Below are 14,218 nucleotides of genomic sequence, written 5' to 3'. Positions count from 1 at the left end.
AGAACCTATTTTAAGGGTGATAACAAAACATATTCCGTAGACACTGTATTTGAATGAAATCTGTAATCTGAGAAAGACCAAGGAATATCCAAGAAGACAGAAGGGGAAGTGAAAAAGGAAGGATGATAGGATCTGGGGGAAAGAGCCATACATAAGAAACATGGGATTACGGGAGTATTCGACCAAGAGAAAATAAACCTTCAAATGCTGGACTTGAAAGCACCTGCAGGTATTCTAATTGTCCATGGGAACCTGCTGTGCAGTGCCCTTCCTAGATAACTGCTCAGTTCCTCATAGAATGCTTCCAGTGATGGGGAGTGGACGACTCATAAAAGTCCATTACGGACAGTTGATACTTATTCACCCATTCAGTCTGAAAATTATAAATATGTGTCAAGTGCTGTTCTCAGATGCTGGAGGTCCAAGCATGCTCAACATGGACAAAGGCTTCATCCCATGGAACATAAAGCCTTAGGGGGAGAAAGATAATGAATAGGTGACTATATGATATAAAGTCATGCGTGGATAAGAGCTCTGAAGAATGGAGCAGGTTAAGGATTCAGAGCATGACATGAAGGAAGGATATTCTGGGCAGGCTGGCAAGGGAGGCCTCCCTGAGGAGGTGCTATGGCTAGAAGTTCATAGCCCTTGAATTAATCTTGTCTTCTGGAGTGATTTCAAATAAATCTAAATCCTTTTCTAGTTACTATCACTGAATTTTTGTAGGTAACTGGTTTCTTTTCTCTTTTCCTTGGTAAGTTTCCAAATGATTCTACTGGAGAATTTTTTTTTTAATGAATATATTCCCAGCTTTATCACTGAAGTCCAAAAGGCCCTTAGACAAGTTGTCTTTGCAAGAACACATTTGTTCCATAAAGCAAGAAAGAGGTGTACCATTGTGTATTACTTTTAAAAAACTGTTAAAAATTCATTAGTAAACATCGTATATATTACCTCTTAGTGCAATTTGAAACACTGCAAATAATAAAGTGCTGAGTGTCTATGTAAAAAAAGAAACACACACACACAAAGAAACACATATAAGTAGACATTTATAGATTGATTGCTCATTGCTTCTTCCTAAGACATAGATTGCAGAATTTCTATGCCTGTCTCCCTCTGTGCTTTTGGACAAGTCATGACCCAGCACCATACAGTGCTCCTGCAATGAATGACTGGGCAAAGCAGCACTATCATTTCCCTTGTTACTTGTTGTGTGTTGTCTCTAACTCTGGTAACTTCTCTATGGTAACTGATAACACAGGTTCATTTGGAGCTTTTGCACAGCTACAGCCCCTCAGTCTTATTTCCATGAACTGTCACTAAATTCAGTGTCTTCCCATTCTACATGTGTGCCCTTGGGGTTCAGAGCTACCCTTTCCCAAGGGAGGATGGCTGTGTTTTGATTAAGCAAGGGAATGGAAATAATAAAAGGCAAACAGGGATCCCTGGGTGGCACAGCGGTTTGGCGCCTGCCTTTGGCCCAGGGCGCGATCCTGGAGACCCGGGATCGAATCCCACGTCGGGCTCCCAGTGCATGGAGCCTGCTTCTCCCTCTGCCTGTGTCTCTGCCTCTCTCTCTCTCTCTGTGACTATCATAAATAAATAAAAATTAAAAAAAAAAAAAGGCAAACAACCCCACCGTGACAGCTTAGTCTGAGGAGGTAATAGAAAGTGAATTAAATTTGTACATTGTAAGTAAAATAAATGTTTTGAGACTTCAGTAAGGTCACAATTCAATTTAAAAAGTAAAATACAGGCTATAACTTTAAGTAATAGTAAGTACTAAGAAGCCAGTATAGAGACATTTTGAAATACATGGCTCTGTGTGTGTGTGTGTGTGTGTGTGTGTGTGTAATACCCTGCAAATAGGCCTTCCCATGTGCGCAATCATCTAACATGTCAATTGCTGAATATGGCGTCTCTATGGGGCATATATGGTTTCACGAGTTCTTGGTCTGGACAATGCATACCAATTTCAATTAACATCCCTGGGAGATTTAATTGCTGAAATGTCAAAGGTAAGTTTGGAAACATAAGTACATTCCAAACACATGAACCCTTTGGCTTACAGATGTGGGGGACAAGGGGTGTCTTGTGGACAAAAAAAGTATGGAAAAGTAAACAAAATCTATGGATGTGAATGAAAAACTGGGGCAGGACAGGTCTAGGGGATGACGTCAACATCTAAATTCTTTTATGTAGGCAGCATTTTCTCCTGTGTGTTTGTTCCCATTACTGGGCACATAGACTCATATTTCTTGGAGGCTTATAGAGACCAAATTACCTTCCACTTTTGTATAGGGCTTCCACTGGTAGAACCATCCACGGAAAGGTTTGCTGTTATATTCTGCACACTGCTGGGCTCGGAAATCCAAGCTATTTTCATTACAAGGGTTAACATTGCACAGCTGATATATACGGCTAGAACCTGGACAGAACTTGCCACCATATTGAGGCCTGAAAATAAAATTAAAGAACTTTAGTGCCAGCAAACAAAGGGCTTATGATTAGTGACAAGCAGTAATACGAGGAGCAACAATCAAGATGAATATTGTCACAAAGTATGCAGTGTATACAGTCTATCACAAGATGGAAATAATGTGGTATACAACATGCCACGTCCCTCCTTGTATCCATGGCAGGCATGACCCATCAACCAGGGGCTTATTCTTTCTTTCTTTTCTCAACATAGTCCTTGGGTAGGCACTACCACTGCTCAGCAACTGGAAATACCATATTAGGTAAAACTTACTTGTCATCTCTAATCCCAGTTTTATATTCTGGCAATTTCTTTAAAGAATGATGAAACCATATTCTTGGCCCTCATCCCTGTATTAGGGAAATTGGTAAATGCACCTAAATGTTCTAACGCACATGTGTGTCTGTGTGCTACACGCATGAACACCCCCCCCACACACACACATACACTCACACTGGCATCAAAGCTCTTCAAATGTGGACCCAACCTATTCCCCAGCTTTCCCCCCATTTCTAAACACACCCAGCTTCCTACAGCAGGCTACCCACCTGATGCTGTGGAGAAGATCAGGACACTGAAAAGAAGGGCAGAAAGCCCCATTTGCCATGTTCTCCAACTCAGCTGTGTCAATCACTGAGCTGATGTTCTGATTATTGTCTGACTAGTGTATGTTTTATTCTAGTTGATCCTAAACTGTGAACAAAAATTCCCCTGTTTTCATCTGCATAATCACTCTTTAACGTTGTAGGTGGCCTACTCCTCTCCTGCCAAGCACAATGGGAAATGGATTTCCAGAGTAGGGAATCCCATTAGAACATAAATAATTATGATCTAATGGCAGGCTCTTTAAGCTCTTGGTAGGTAGACTGCAAAAACCAGAAAGCAATATAAGGAAAAAAAAAAGGAGCATAAACCAAACTGAAAATTACCAATAACAGCTTATCCAGCTTCTTCCAGGCACAGAGCAATTGTTTTCTTTCTCATTCCCACTTTTTTGTATTTTTCTTCAAAGGTTAAAACCCAACTATGGATCATCTCATACAAAAGCTCAATGCAAACATGTAACATGAAAGAACGCTTGAGGTTAATAAATTTATGTGATTAAAATTCCTTGTCTCTTTAGGAAGCACAAGAATGCTATAAAACACCCCTGGATTTGCTTCAGCATATTTTATCAAATCCTCGTGCAACTGCATGCTAAGATGGATTCAACAGAAACGGGAAGTGTCATGCTGCCAGAAAGAGATTTTTTTGCTATTTCAAAACACTTTGGAGCAACTACTTAAACATTCAGCAGCCATTGTGCGAGATCAAATCCCTGAAGACTTCTTAAATCATTATCTTAAAAGCACTTAGAGAAACCTTAAAGTGCCATCTGATAGCCTTACTATTCCTGGTCATCTTCACAAGGCATAGTTAAAACTTTCTTAGTTTAAGACATTCCATCTGAGAGTTTACAAATAACCTTCATTTAGACAACTCAGATTCAATAAAGCAAGGACCACATGTTACTTCTTCAACTCAGAAACCATAACATGGAAAAGATCTTGAAACTTCAATAGCACCCCTTCAGTTTGTAGATGAGGCGAATGAAATGAAGGAGGCTCATGAAATTTGCTGAATGAAGATCACAGAGCCAGCAAGAGACAGTGCACAGCTAAGCCCCCCGCCTTTGACTCCCCCAGGATCCCTACCCTACTCACTCTGCCTGCATTTAGCTGAGTTAGGGAGCAGGGGCCGGGCGCTGAAGAGAAGACAGTCATGCACAACGGTTAGGGGGTTGGTCTTTTATAATGAGGCAGATCTAGATTTAAATATTCTCTGTCTCTTCCCAGCTTATCTTTAGGCAATTTCATTCCACCTCCTGATCTGTAAAATGGGGGCAGCTGGGATGGTTAACTGAGATAAGTGTCGTAAAAAAATTTAGGGCTGATAAAGTACGGAAGCAGCCCAAGTTGCCATTGGTAGATGAATGGAAAGAAGAGGTGGTATGTATATACCATAGAATATTACTCGGCCATAAAAAAGAATGAAATCTTGCCATTTGCAACGACATGGATGGAGCTAGAGAGTATTATGCTAAGCGAAAGGAGTAAGTCAGAGAAAAAAAATACCGTGTGATCTCACTCACATGTGGAATTTAAGAAACAAAACAAATGATCATAGGGGGAAAGAGAGAGAGACAAACCAAGAAAGACTCTTAACTCTAGAGAACAAACTGATGGTCACCAGAGGGGAGGTGTTTGGGGGGTTGGGGGAATAGAGGGTGGGGATTAAAGACTACACTTACCATCATGAAAAAATTTAAATAAAATGATAAAAAAGGTTGTAAAAATAAATGGGATACAATGTTAAAAAAAAAGAATTTAGGGCTGAGTCTGGGGCAGAGTTAGCACAAATCAATCATAACTATTTTAAAATGTTTTCTGCTTTAACAACTGGCAAGAATTTGTACTTTTTCATCAAATGCTCCAAAGCAGGTACATTTTTCTGCAGCTGTAAACAGGAGTGTTAGGATAAACTAACAGAAAATCCTACCATGATATTACTTGGTGTAATAAGATTAAAAACCAAAATATGAACAGTCAGAAAACAAATGTCTGGGAACATGATTTTGTCCTTCTATTAGACCATTATAAAGTATGTTCATTTTTACTTCTGCATAATTTATCATGTCCTGGCTACAAATAGTTATACTATTGGTTGACTAATCAATAGAATCAGTGGAGGAGCTCTGTTAAAAAAAGATACACACCCACACAGACAGATCACTCACTCCTGGGTCCCTCCAGACTTTCACAATATGAATATATGATAGGAAGACAGAGAAAAATCAGTGTTTTTTTAAAGAACATTTGGTGATTTTGATAATCAACTGAGCCTGGAAATTACTGGTGGAAGAATGGGCCAGAGATTTGATTCAATTATCATTCCAGAGCTATGACTGTAGTGGCATATTATTTTTTTCTCAAATTGACCTGCATTTTAGGAAAGTTCTAGAATGCCTTTGCATGTTTGATATTCGCTACTTCAATTTTTGCGATTAATTTTTTTGAACAGACTTTACAGAAATTCCACTAGGCTCTTTTAGAGTGTAATAATTGAATAGCCAGGGAACCGGAAAGAATGTCAGAGGATTAAAACTGTGGGCTCTTGGTCTGACTCTACTACTACCAGCTTGGTGACCCGGGCAAAGATTGCCACTCTGGGACCCTCCGCCTCCCCTGGTTACTCATTTGTCAAGTAACTGGATTAAATAACAGGTTGCAACTCATGCATCTGTTCTAGGTAGATTGGGAGCAAAGGCCTGGGAAAATGTTATGAGGTTCCTGAAGCACAGTACAGCTCAGTAGAAAACAGAGCTTCTAATCCATTAAAAAATCTGTACCTCAAGGGCGCCTGGTTGGCTCAGTTGGTAAAGTGTCCAACTCTTGGTTTCGGTTCAGATCATGACCTCAGGGTTGCGAGATCAGGCCCCGCCCTGGCTCCATGCTGAGCACGGAGCCTGCTTGAGATTCTCTCCCTCTCCACCTGCCCCCGCCCCCACTTGCACGCATGCTCTCACTAAAAATAAACAAAAATGTCCACCTTAGACATGGGGAAAAATAAGGGCCACATGTGTGTGGTACCGGTTATTCCAGAACCAGATAACCTTTAAACACTTTTGAAGCTGAAAAGTTGGAGGAGTCTACAAATCAGCCAGGAATAGTTCATTTTTATGAAACAAAATATGTTCTGGGAAAATCATCATTATGTGAAATCAAAGCTCCTACTGCTTCTCACATGAGAAAATGAAACTGGTTAGGTGGAGTGATGTGAACAGACCCGATGTTTAAACTGAAGCAAAAAAAGGAATCAGTAATTTAAAATGGAGCGGGGGGTGGGGGGGGAACCAGTTTTACTACAACAAAGTGAAATAAGAACAGAGAACAACTAATTCAATTGCCTTAGGACAGCCGCTCATGTACTTGTTTTATTTGTGATGCATAATTAAACAGTATCCCGAGGAGCCTTAATCTTGTTGAAAATGATAAAACAGCACCAAATGGAACTACATTAGTGATTCTTTTATTAGGCATTTCTAAAATTACAATATGATATTTCCATGAACAATGCCCTATTATAATGAGAGTTCTCAATCCCACAGATATGAGAGGTTTTAATTTAAATCTCAGGGGTGTCATTCACACACTTTACCAGCAGAGCTATTAAATTAGGTAATCTATTTCTTTCTTGGGAAAATACTGAGCTGTAAAATGTTGTGATGTATGAAAACCAGACCCACAAAATAGGCTGAAAAAATGAAAAGTAATATAATGATTTTAAGAATTCTATCCAAGATATGGGCTACATGCAAAGTATGAGGAGGGTGGTTTTAATAATCTGGTATAAGCTGGAAATGCATCACAAGCTTGTCTACCATCACACCTAGTTATAGGATCTGAATAAACCAATGAGTTTCAACTGGGGATGGCTTTACCCTCTACAGGACATTTGATAGTCCCAGGGGACATTTTTGGTTATCTATCACACGGCTGTCAGGGAGAGAGCGTCATCCTACTGGCATCTAGTGGGGAGAGGCCAGGGCTGCTGCTAAACATCCTGCCATGTACTGTGAAAACCCCATAATAAAAATTTCCAGTCTCAAATGTCAATAGTGCCAAAGTTGAAAAATACAATTAGCCTGATATCCCAAAGAGCATCTAGGAAACCATGGTCAAAGTATCTTCTGACCCTCTATTTTGGAACAAACTGGCCTCTTGATCCAGCTCAGGCTGCTGACTCAGATGAAATGCCATGTCTTTTTAAAATTTTCCATCTGCTCCAGTTTCGTTATTTATTTTAATTCACAACCTACCAAACATTTATGGGATGCTTATAACACGCCAGGCGCTTTGTAAATATTAACTCAGTTGACACGGGCACTCTTCTCATCCCATTTTTACCACTGAGGCATCTAGGGAAGGGAGAGAAAGTTGTCTGTGGCCACATAGCTGGAGAGAGCCAGGGCCAGGAGGCACACCTAGGGTTCCAGGATTGGGAGCCTATGTTCTTGACCCTCACATCACGCCACCACTCAAGCAGTGCTGTAAAGTGAAATCCCTATTTTCCAAGGACCCATCTCATTCTTCTCTCTCTACCACATTCTCCAAAGTCCAGCTTCATCAGTAAGGCCTCTCTCTCTCTCTCTCTCTCTCCTCCCACTTCTAATCCCCCCAAATCTACAGGAGACATTATTATCTCTGTTACACACATAAACCAAATTCAGAGTTCAAGTGAACTTCCCAAAGTCACACAGCTAATAGGCAGCAGACCCAGGATTTTGTAGTCTAATCTCTCTCTCTCTCTCTCTCTCTCTAACCTGGCCTCTGTCTCCATCACTGTGCCAGTCAGGAAGTGTACATCTCATGCATGTTGCACGTGGGAATTAGAGCAGATAAAAGGAACATAAAACCATCTTCGTTTTCAAAGAACACAGACGGCGGTTCAGAATCCCGGGCTACCCCGGGCCAGAGGGTGCCTGCAGGTGACCACAGGCCAATCTCAATCTGTAGACATTGTCATTAGTCCTCACTGTGTTGTGTTCAAAGAAAATTGAATTTGCGGTCAATGTCTTAACCGTTGGGAAATTTCCCACATGTTTTTTTGGATTTCTGGTTTCTCTTGAAAAGTCAGGCAGATCTGTCAACACGTGTTGATGTACATTCCTGCAAGGCAAAAATTAGCATACTTTCTCCAGTTCATCAGTTTGAGACACACACACACACACACACACACACACACACACACACACACATTCCACTGGCCTAGCTCCTCTGCTCTACAACACAGGCATCTGATTGTGTGACTGGGTGGCTCTAGTTGAGGTTGAGAAAGCAGCTCAGACTAGCCCTGGAGCCCCTGATCACCGTACTCACTCACACACAGAGCAACTAACTCCTTTGTGGCTTTTAGGTTTCTGACCACCAAACCCCTGCACCCCCGCACCCCCCAGGGCATGCAGCCTTTATAGCAAACAGTAAAGCCTTTCTGGAGGTTCCTTTCTGGAGGGAAAGAAACTGCAGTAAAAAGCAGTATGTAAGCAAATCGAACCAGTCGCCTCCGCATGCTGACTGGGTGGCGCGGCCTTACTTGGGGTTATTGCAGTGTCTCTCCTGGAACTTGACGCCGCCGCCGCACGTCCGCGAACACTCGGACCACTTGGCCCAGGCGGACCACTGGCCGTGGACGGGCCGGGGGCCGAGCTCCCCGAACTTCACACACTGGCCTTGCCGACACCACTGTGGAAAGAACGTGCGACATGTCTCCCGTCAGAGTCCACCTGGGGAAGGCGAGGAGATGCAGACACCTGCCCATTGGCAGCAAACACAGGTATGTGGGCAAATGGGGGGCCGTGACCCCCCGCCCGCCGCGCCTCCCGGCCCCGGCCCCCCACGTTTCCTGCGAGCGGGGCGAAGAGCTGGCACCCAGGGAAGGGCCGTGTGTCACCCGCAGGCACGGCTCACGCGCTTCGTGAGCTGCCGAGGCCAAAGGTTCAGAGAACGTTCCACCCCACGCCCAGGGCGCCCGTGGGGCCGCCGGCACCTGAGCCTCCCCGAGCCCCACGAGCGAAGCCGCTTCAGGGACAGCCTGGGTCGCTCATTCGCTTCAGGAGGACCAGCTGTCGCACGAGGTACGGACACAGAAGTCGTCAGGCTGACGACCTCCTCGTGCGGACACTCCTGCTCGTCCCAACGGCCCCTGCGCAGCGCTTCTCGCCAAACCCGACAGCTCCCGCCCGAGAACTGTGCTTGCAGAAAGCGCCCTTTGACCTTCGGTCTGCAGGAAAGGTCCCTAACCCCAGGCCTCTGGTGACCTGGAGCCCGGGCCTTGCCTCTGCCAAGGCGCCCACCAAGCCGGGGCTGCGCCAACCTCCGTTTGTTTCCTTTGCGATCCGTCCCAGGCTCCGCGGCCGTCTCTGTCCCTGGGGCTCGCCTTCGCCCCGCCAGTGGTTTTATTCCTGCGGTGCTTTATTATGAGCGAGTTCTGCATGGCTTGGTGTAACTGCACACTCTCCTAAGAGCCTCTGCAGTGGGATCCAACGGGCTGGGCTTTGGACCTGCCAGGTTCTGCCAAGGAGTGGGGCTTCGGTGACGGAATCGGGGGAGGATGTTGGACTTCCAAGCCTTCGCCTTTCCCCTGTGATACATTTGGCTCCTTGGCTGTTTATTGTTTCTGGTGCACTTTGCCCAGGTCAAGGCATTGCTTCCTCTCTTCCAGTTCTTGCCGTGCACCGATTCCTCCCTGTGTTTTTCATTTCTCTTTTCCCTGGCTTAATTGGCGTCTCAGAGTTTGCATGAACTCATAGAACACCGTTGAGCACTTTTAGGGGGAAAGCAGTTGGTCGTTAAAGGATTTTGTCCACCACGAGCAGGAATCCGAATCTTCCGGACCAGGAATCCCCAGGACTCTCCCGGCTGAGCTCAGTGGCGGAGACAAAATAACAACAGCCAACACCAACAGAGGCTACGCTTTATGAAGTCGCTTCCAGGTGCCAGAAATGGTGCAGGCAGGGAGAGAGGGAGGGCTTCCCATGCACTTTCTAACATAATCCTCCCAAAGCGCTAAGGAGTTAATAACTATTTTCTGGATGAGAAATTTAGCAAAGAAATACTAACACCGCTACCCAAGCAGCCGCACAACTAGCTGGGGCTCGATTTAAACTCAGTAACCAAAGCTTCTGAACAGGATACGTAAACTTCTCGCCTCACAGGCAAAGGGCCCACTGATATATCTTAAACCTAATTTCCTTCCTTCTTTCTTCTTTCTTTCTCTTTCTTTCTTTCTCTTTTTCTTTCTTTCTTTCTTTCTTTCTTTCTTTCTTTCTTTCTTTCTTTTCTTCTTTCTTTCTTTTTTCTTTCTTCTTTCTTTTCTTTTCAATCTCTTCTTTCTTTTCTTTCTTTCTTTTTTTTTTTTTTAGAAATAAGGTTTTTAAATCTGTTTCCAATCTTCAATTAATTTAACTTTCTTTTCTTTCAGGATTCATCCTAGTATTGGCTTAGGTTGCTAACAGATGGTCTCCTCTGGCTTTTTCATTCAGTATAGAAATCAGAAATAAATACGTGAATACACACACACACATACACACAGACATCCCTCTTTGGCTCTAATTGCAGAGGCTTTTAGGAAAGTGTGAAGTTATGCTAAGTCATGTAGACCTCGTTCATAATATACATATCCTATATACACACATATATGTGAATACACACATGCATAATCCACATTAATAAAATTCTGCATATAAAGCTGGATCTATTCATATATATATATATACTTCTCATTTCAAATTGAATGGCTGTAACCAGGCAGACAGCTTTTACAACAGAGAGTGAGCACAAGCCTTTCTTTCCTCACATGTGTAACTCGATAAAACTATGTGGCTTTCACAACCTCACGTGTTTACTGAGCATTCATGGTACGAATATCACCGAATGGCCAGGGCCACGAGAGAGACAGGAAGGACTCAGTGAGCGCCCAGTTACAAGGGGACAAATGAACAAACATGGAGTAGCTGCTCTGTAGGACTCTTGAGATAAAAGCGTGAGATGCGGCCCTGGCCTCACGGCGTTTCCAGTCCAGGGGAGAGCCAGTCCCATGCCCTAGCGGAGGAAGAGTCAGAGAACCGTGCATATGGGGGCACTAACAATCACACTGGGGTGACGATGGGTGACACTCTTCTTAGGGCTTTCTGCTGAGCAGGGGGGCTTCTATCATTCGGTCAAGGGGCGCTCCCCCAGTATTTAGAACTGCAGTCTGGTCTTTTAAAATAATGAGGTGCAGGAGGGGCGTTAGGACATCTGTTTTCTAACTCCTGGCCTGATTTGTCTCAGGTTACGGTAACTAAAGTCTAATCCAGGGGCATTTTCATCCCCGTGGAACTACCCCCCTGGCATATGTAATGTAAGACAAACGTTAGCCCTATGCCATTTGGCACTTACTTTCCTTGCTTATTAGAGCAATCTTTTCTTGTACATCTCTCTTACGTTTAATGCTGCTGCTTTCATAATGAAAAGATCTGGCTTCTGCACAGGTTTCCCCATGGTCACTAACCCTTGAGTTGCAAGTCCTGAATTTTGATGTTTTAAAAATGAAAAATGATGGGGGACCTGGGTGGCTTAGTGGGTTGAGCGTCTGCCTTCAGCTCAGGTCATGATCCCAGGGTCCTGAGATCAAGCTACTCTGGGCTCCCAGATCACTGGGGAGTCTGCTTCTCCCTTTCCTTCTGCCCCTCCCCCCACCCTGGTGCTCTTTCTCTCCCCCTCTAATAGACCAATAAAATCTTTTTAAAATTTTTAAAAATAAAATAAATAAGATGCCTTGAGCAGTACTTACATGTTCAATTAATTATTTCACTCTTTCGCTTCATCACACCTAAAACATTCCATGCACATTTTCAAGGAGAGACTTTATTGGAATTTCCTAAGACAGGGACTGCTGATGGAAAGTTGCACATTAACAACTCAATTTTTAAAAAATGTTTTTTTTCTTTAGAACCAAAGAGTTAAAAATGCAAATCTTTTAAAACATGTTGAATAAATGACTCCACAAATATTAGAAAGTGTTTTCTGGACACTTGCTAATTTTTGTGGGCCTGTATCTTTGCCTGTGTCATTAATCTCTCATTGAAAATCTCTCTCCCACCCAGCTGAGGAACATACATCTTGGGGTCCCCACTCACTGGACTTTATTTTATTTTTATTTTTTAAAGATTATATTTATTTATTCATGAGAGACACAGAGAGAAAGGCAGAGACATAGGAAGAGGGAGAAGCAGGCTCCCTGCGGGGAGCCCGATGTGGGACTCAACCCCAGGATCCCGGGATCATGCCCTGAGCCAAAGCCAGATGCTCAACCACTGAGCCACCCAGGCATCTCTGTACTTCATCCTAAGTGCACACCTAATTCCAAGCATTGACAGCAACGAGGGATTCAAGATCTGTTTACAAAGAAAGACAGAGTTACTGGCTTCTGCACAGGTTTCCCCACTGGACTGTGAGTTCTTGAAGAGATAAAACTGAATTTTATTCATCTTCATATCCCCAGAGCCTCTTGTCTCTGATACCCAGCAGTTGATAAATTATTGTGCAATTGAATTCATTTGAAATGACCGAGGCTTCTATGCAGGCTCGTGCCGCCTCGAGAGAGCCAAAAGCAGAGATCAAAGAACCTGGAGCATCTCCATGCTCCCCTCTCTCACAGCTCCTTGATCATGATCTCTCAAAGGAATGTCCCCAATCTGGGTCATTTATTGCTGCCTCAAGTGCACCTCTTCCTCCAGATGCTACTAGGAAAGGAGAAAAATACCCAGAAACTAATATATGAATGTTCTTCATTCAAAACACAGAAACTTCCCATACCAGAGCTGGTTCTTAGGGTTGACTGGCCAATGGCTTTCTGGTACAACCTAGACAGAGATGCGGCTTATCCTTTGCTAGGAGTCCCTCTAAGTGACAGGACTCCCGAGCACGTCAGAGGCTCAGTGACAGGTCCTGTGAGGTGAGCAGCAGGGGCTTTGTATGGGAGGACAGTCCTTCCTTTGCTACCAAAGGGGACATTTGCTCCCTGAAGCTTTTCTATACTGAATCAAGTTTAAAAGGCAAACAGTATACAGTGAAACCTTCCAGCTTATTGAAATAGAAATATTTCATCTAAAAATAGAAACCAAAGGCAGAAAAAAAATTCTAAACAATTGAGCCAATTGGTTTATATTAACATTGAGTTTTTTTATAATAGCTGCTAAATAATGCAGGTTAATTTAAAGACAAGTCAGAAAATGTATGTGCCCAAGGCATTCCATTCTGAGGTCTCAGTTCAAATAGTTTGTACAACGGCTTGTTTCTATGCATTGTCATGTTTCCAGCACTAAAAACTAACAAGTATGCAGTTTACCATACTCAAGCCACAAACGGTCCCTTCTGCTGCAGGCATAAACTTGGTCTCACACCTGTGGCCCACTCGATGGCACCAAAGTGACTTGCAAATGTCCTGAAAGGTAAGAAGAAGCGAGTAAGGGTGTTGATACGATAAAAATGAAAATATCCAAAGCTTTGGTACACAATATTATATTTTGAGGCAGCTGGAAATGAGACATTATCCAGGAAGTAGAGGCAAGTGAAGTTGGTAGCTGCAAGGTAACCAGTAATAACATGTTCTAGCAAATGTATAAGCAGGAAGTTTCTATGCTACCTGCATACGTGTTTAGTAATGACAGGGAGGTAATTGTAGTTCTCTCTCAGAAACTAAGAGACCTGGGTTGTAATAACCACCAGCAACACTGCCACCAGTGAAGCAGAAGAGGCCAAGTCTGGAATTGAGCACATCTGACTCCAATCCTTGCCCTAGAATTCCAGGTGGTTCTGCACCCTACAGACACATTATAGAAGTCTCTGATGTGCAGTTTTCTTACCTGTGCAAACTGTGCTAAACATAGCTCTTGCCTCTAGGTTGGTTCTCAAGGATAAACGGGGCCAATGATCACCATCATCACCTTCCTCCTCTTTATAGTAACTTTCAAGTATTTCGACAATTCTCACACTAGACCATGAAGTGGTTGGACTCTCATGCTACACTGTGGTAGGCAGAACACTGTCCCACCCAAAACGACCATGTCCACATCACTGGCACCTGTGACTTCATGCACTTACATAGCAAAGGAGAATTTAAGTTGCAGATGTAATTAAGGTTGTTAATCAGTTG

General features: G+C 43.3%; 1 protein-coding gene across 1 annotated transcript in view; it reads right to left on the bottom strand.

Annotated features, from left to right (window-relative positions):
• Nucleotides 1-14,218, bottom strand: part of ADAMTS18 (ADAM metallopeptidase with thrombospondin type 1 motif 18) — a 141,420-nt gene that overhangs the window by 42,600 nt on the left and 84,602 nt on the right. Inside the window, exons 12-14 of the mRNA XM_038538825.1 lie at nucleotides 13,412-13,507; nucleotides 8,615-8,763; nucleotides 2,288-2,460 (exon numbers count right to left, since the gene is read on the bottom strand). Coding sequence (XP_038394753.1) covers nucleotides 2,288-2,460; nucleotides 8,615-8,763; nucleotides 13,412-13,507 — 418 coding nt within the window. The remainder of the gene's footprint in view (nucleotides 1-2,287; nucleotides 2,461-8,614; nucleotides 8,764-13,411; nucleotides 13,508-14,218) is intronic.

Source organism: Canis lupus, chromosome 5 (assembly GCF_011100685.1).
Source record: "Canis lupus familiaris isolate Mischka breed German Shepherd chromosome 5, alternate assembly UU_Cfam_GSD_1.0, whole genome shotgun sequence".
Taxonomy (NCBI): domain Eukaryota; kingdom Metazoa; phylum Chordata; class Mammalia; order Carnivora; family Canidae; genus Canis; species Canis lupus.
Note: the sequence above shows the minus strand (reverse complement) of the source record. Positions and strands in the feature narration are given on the sequence as shown.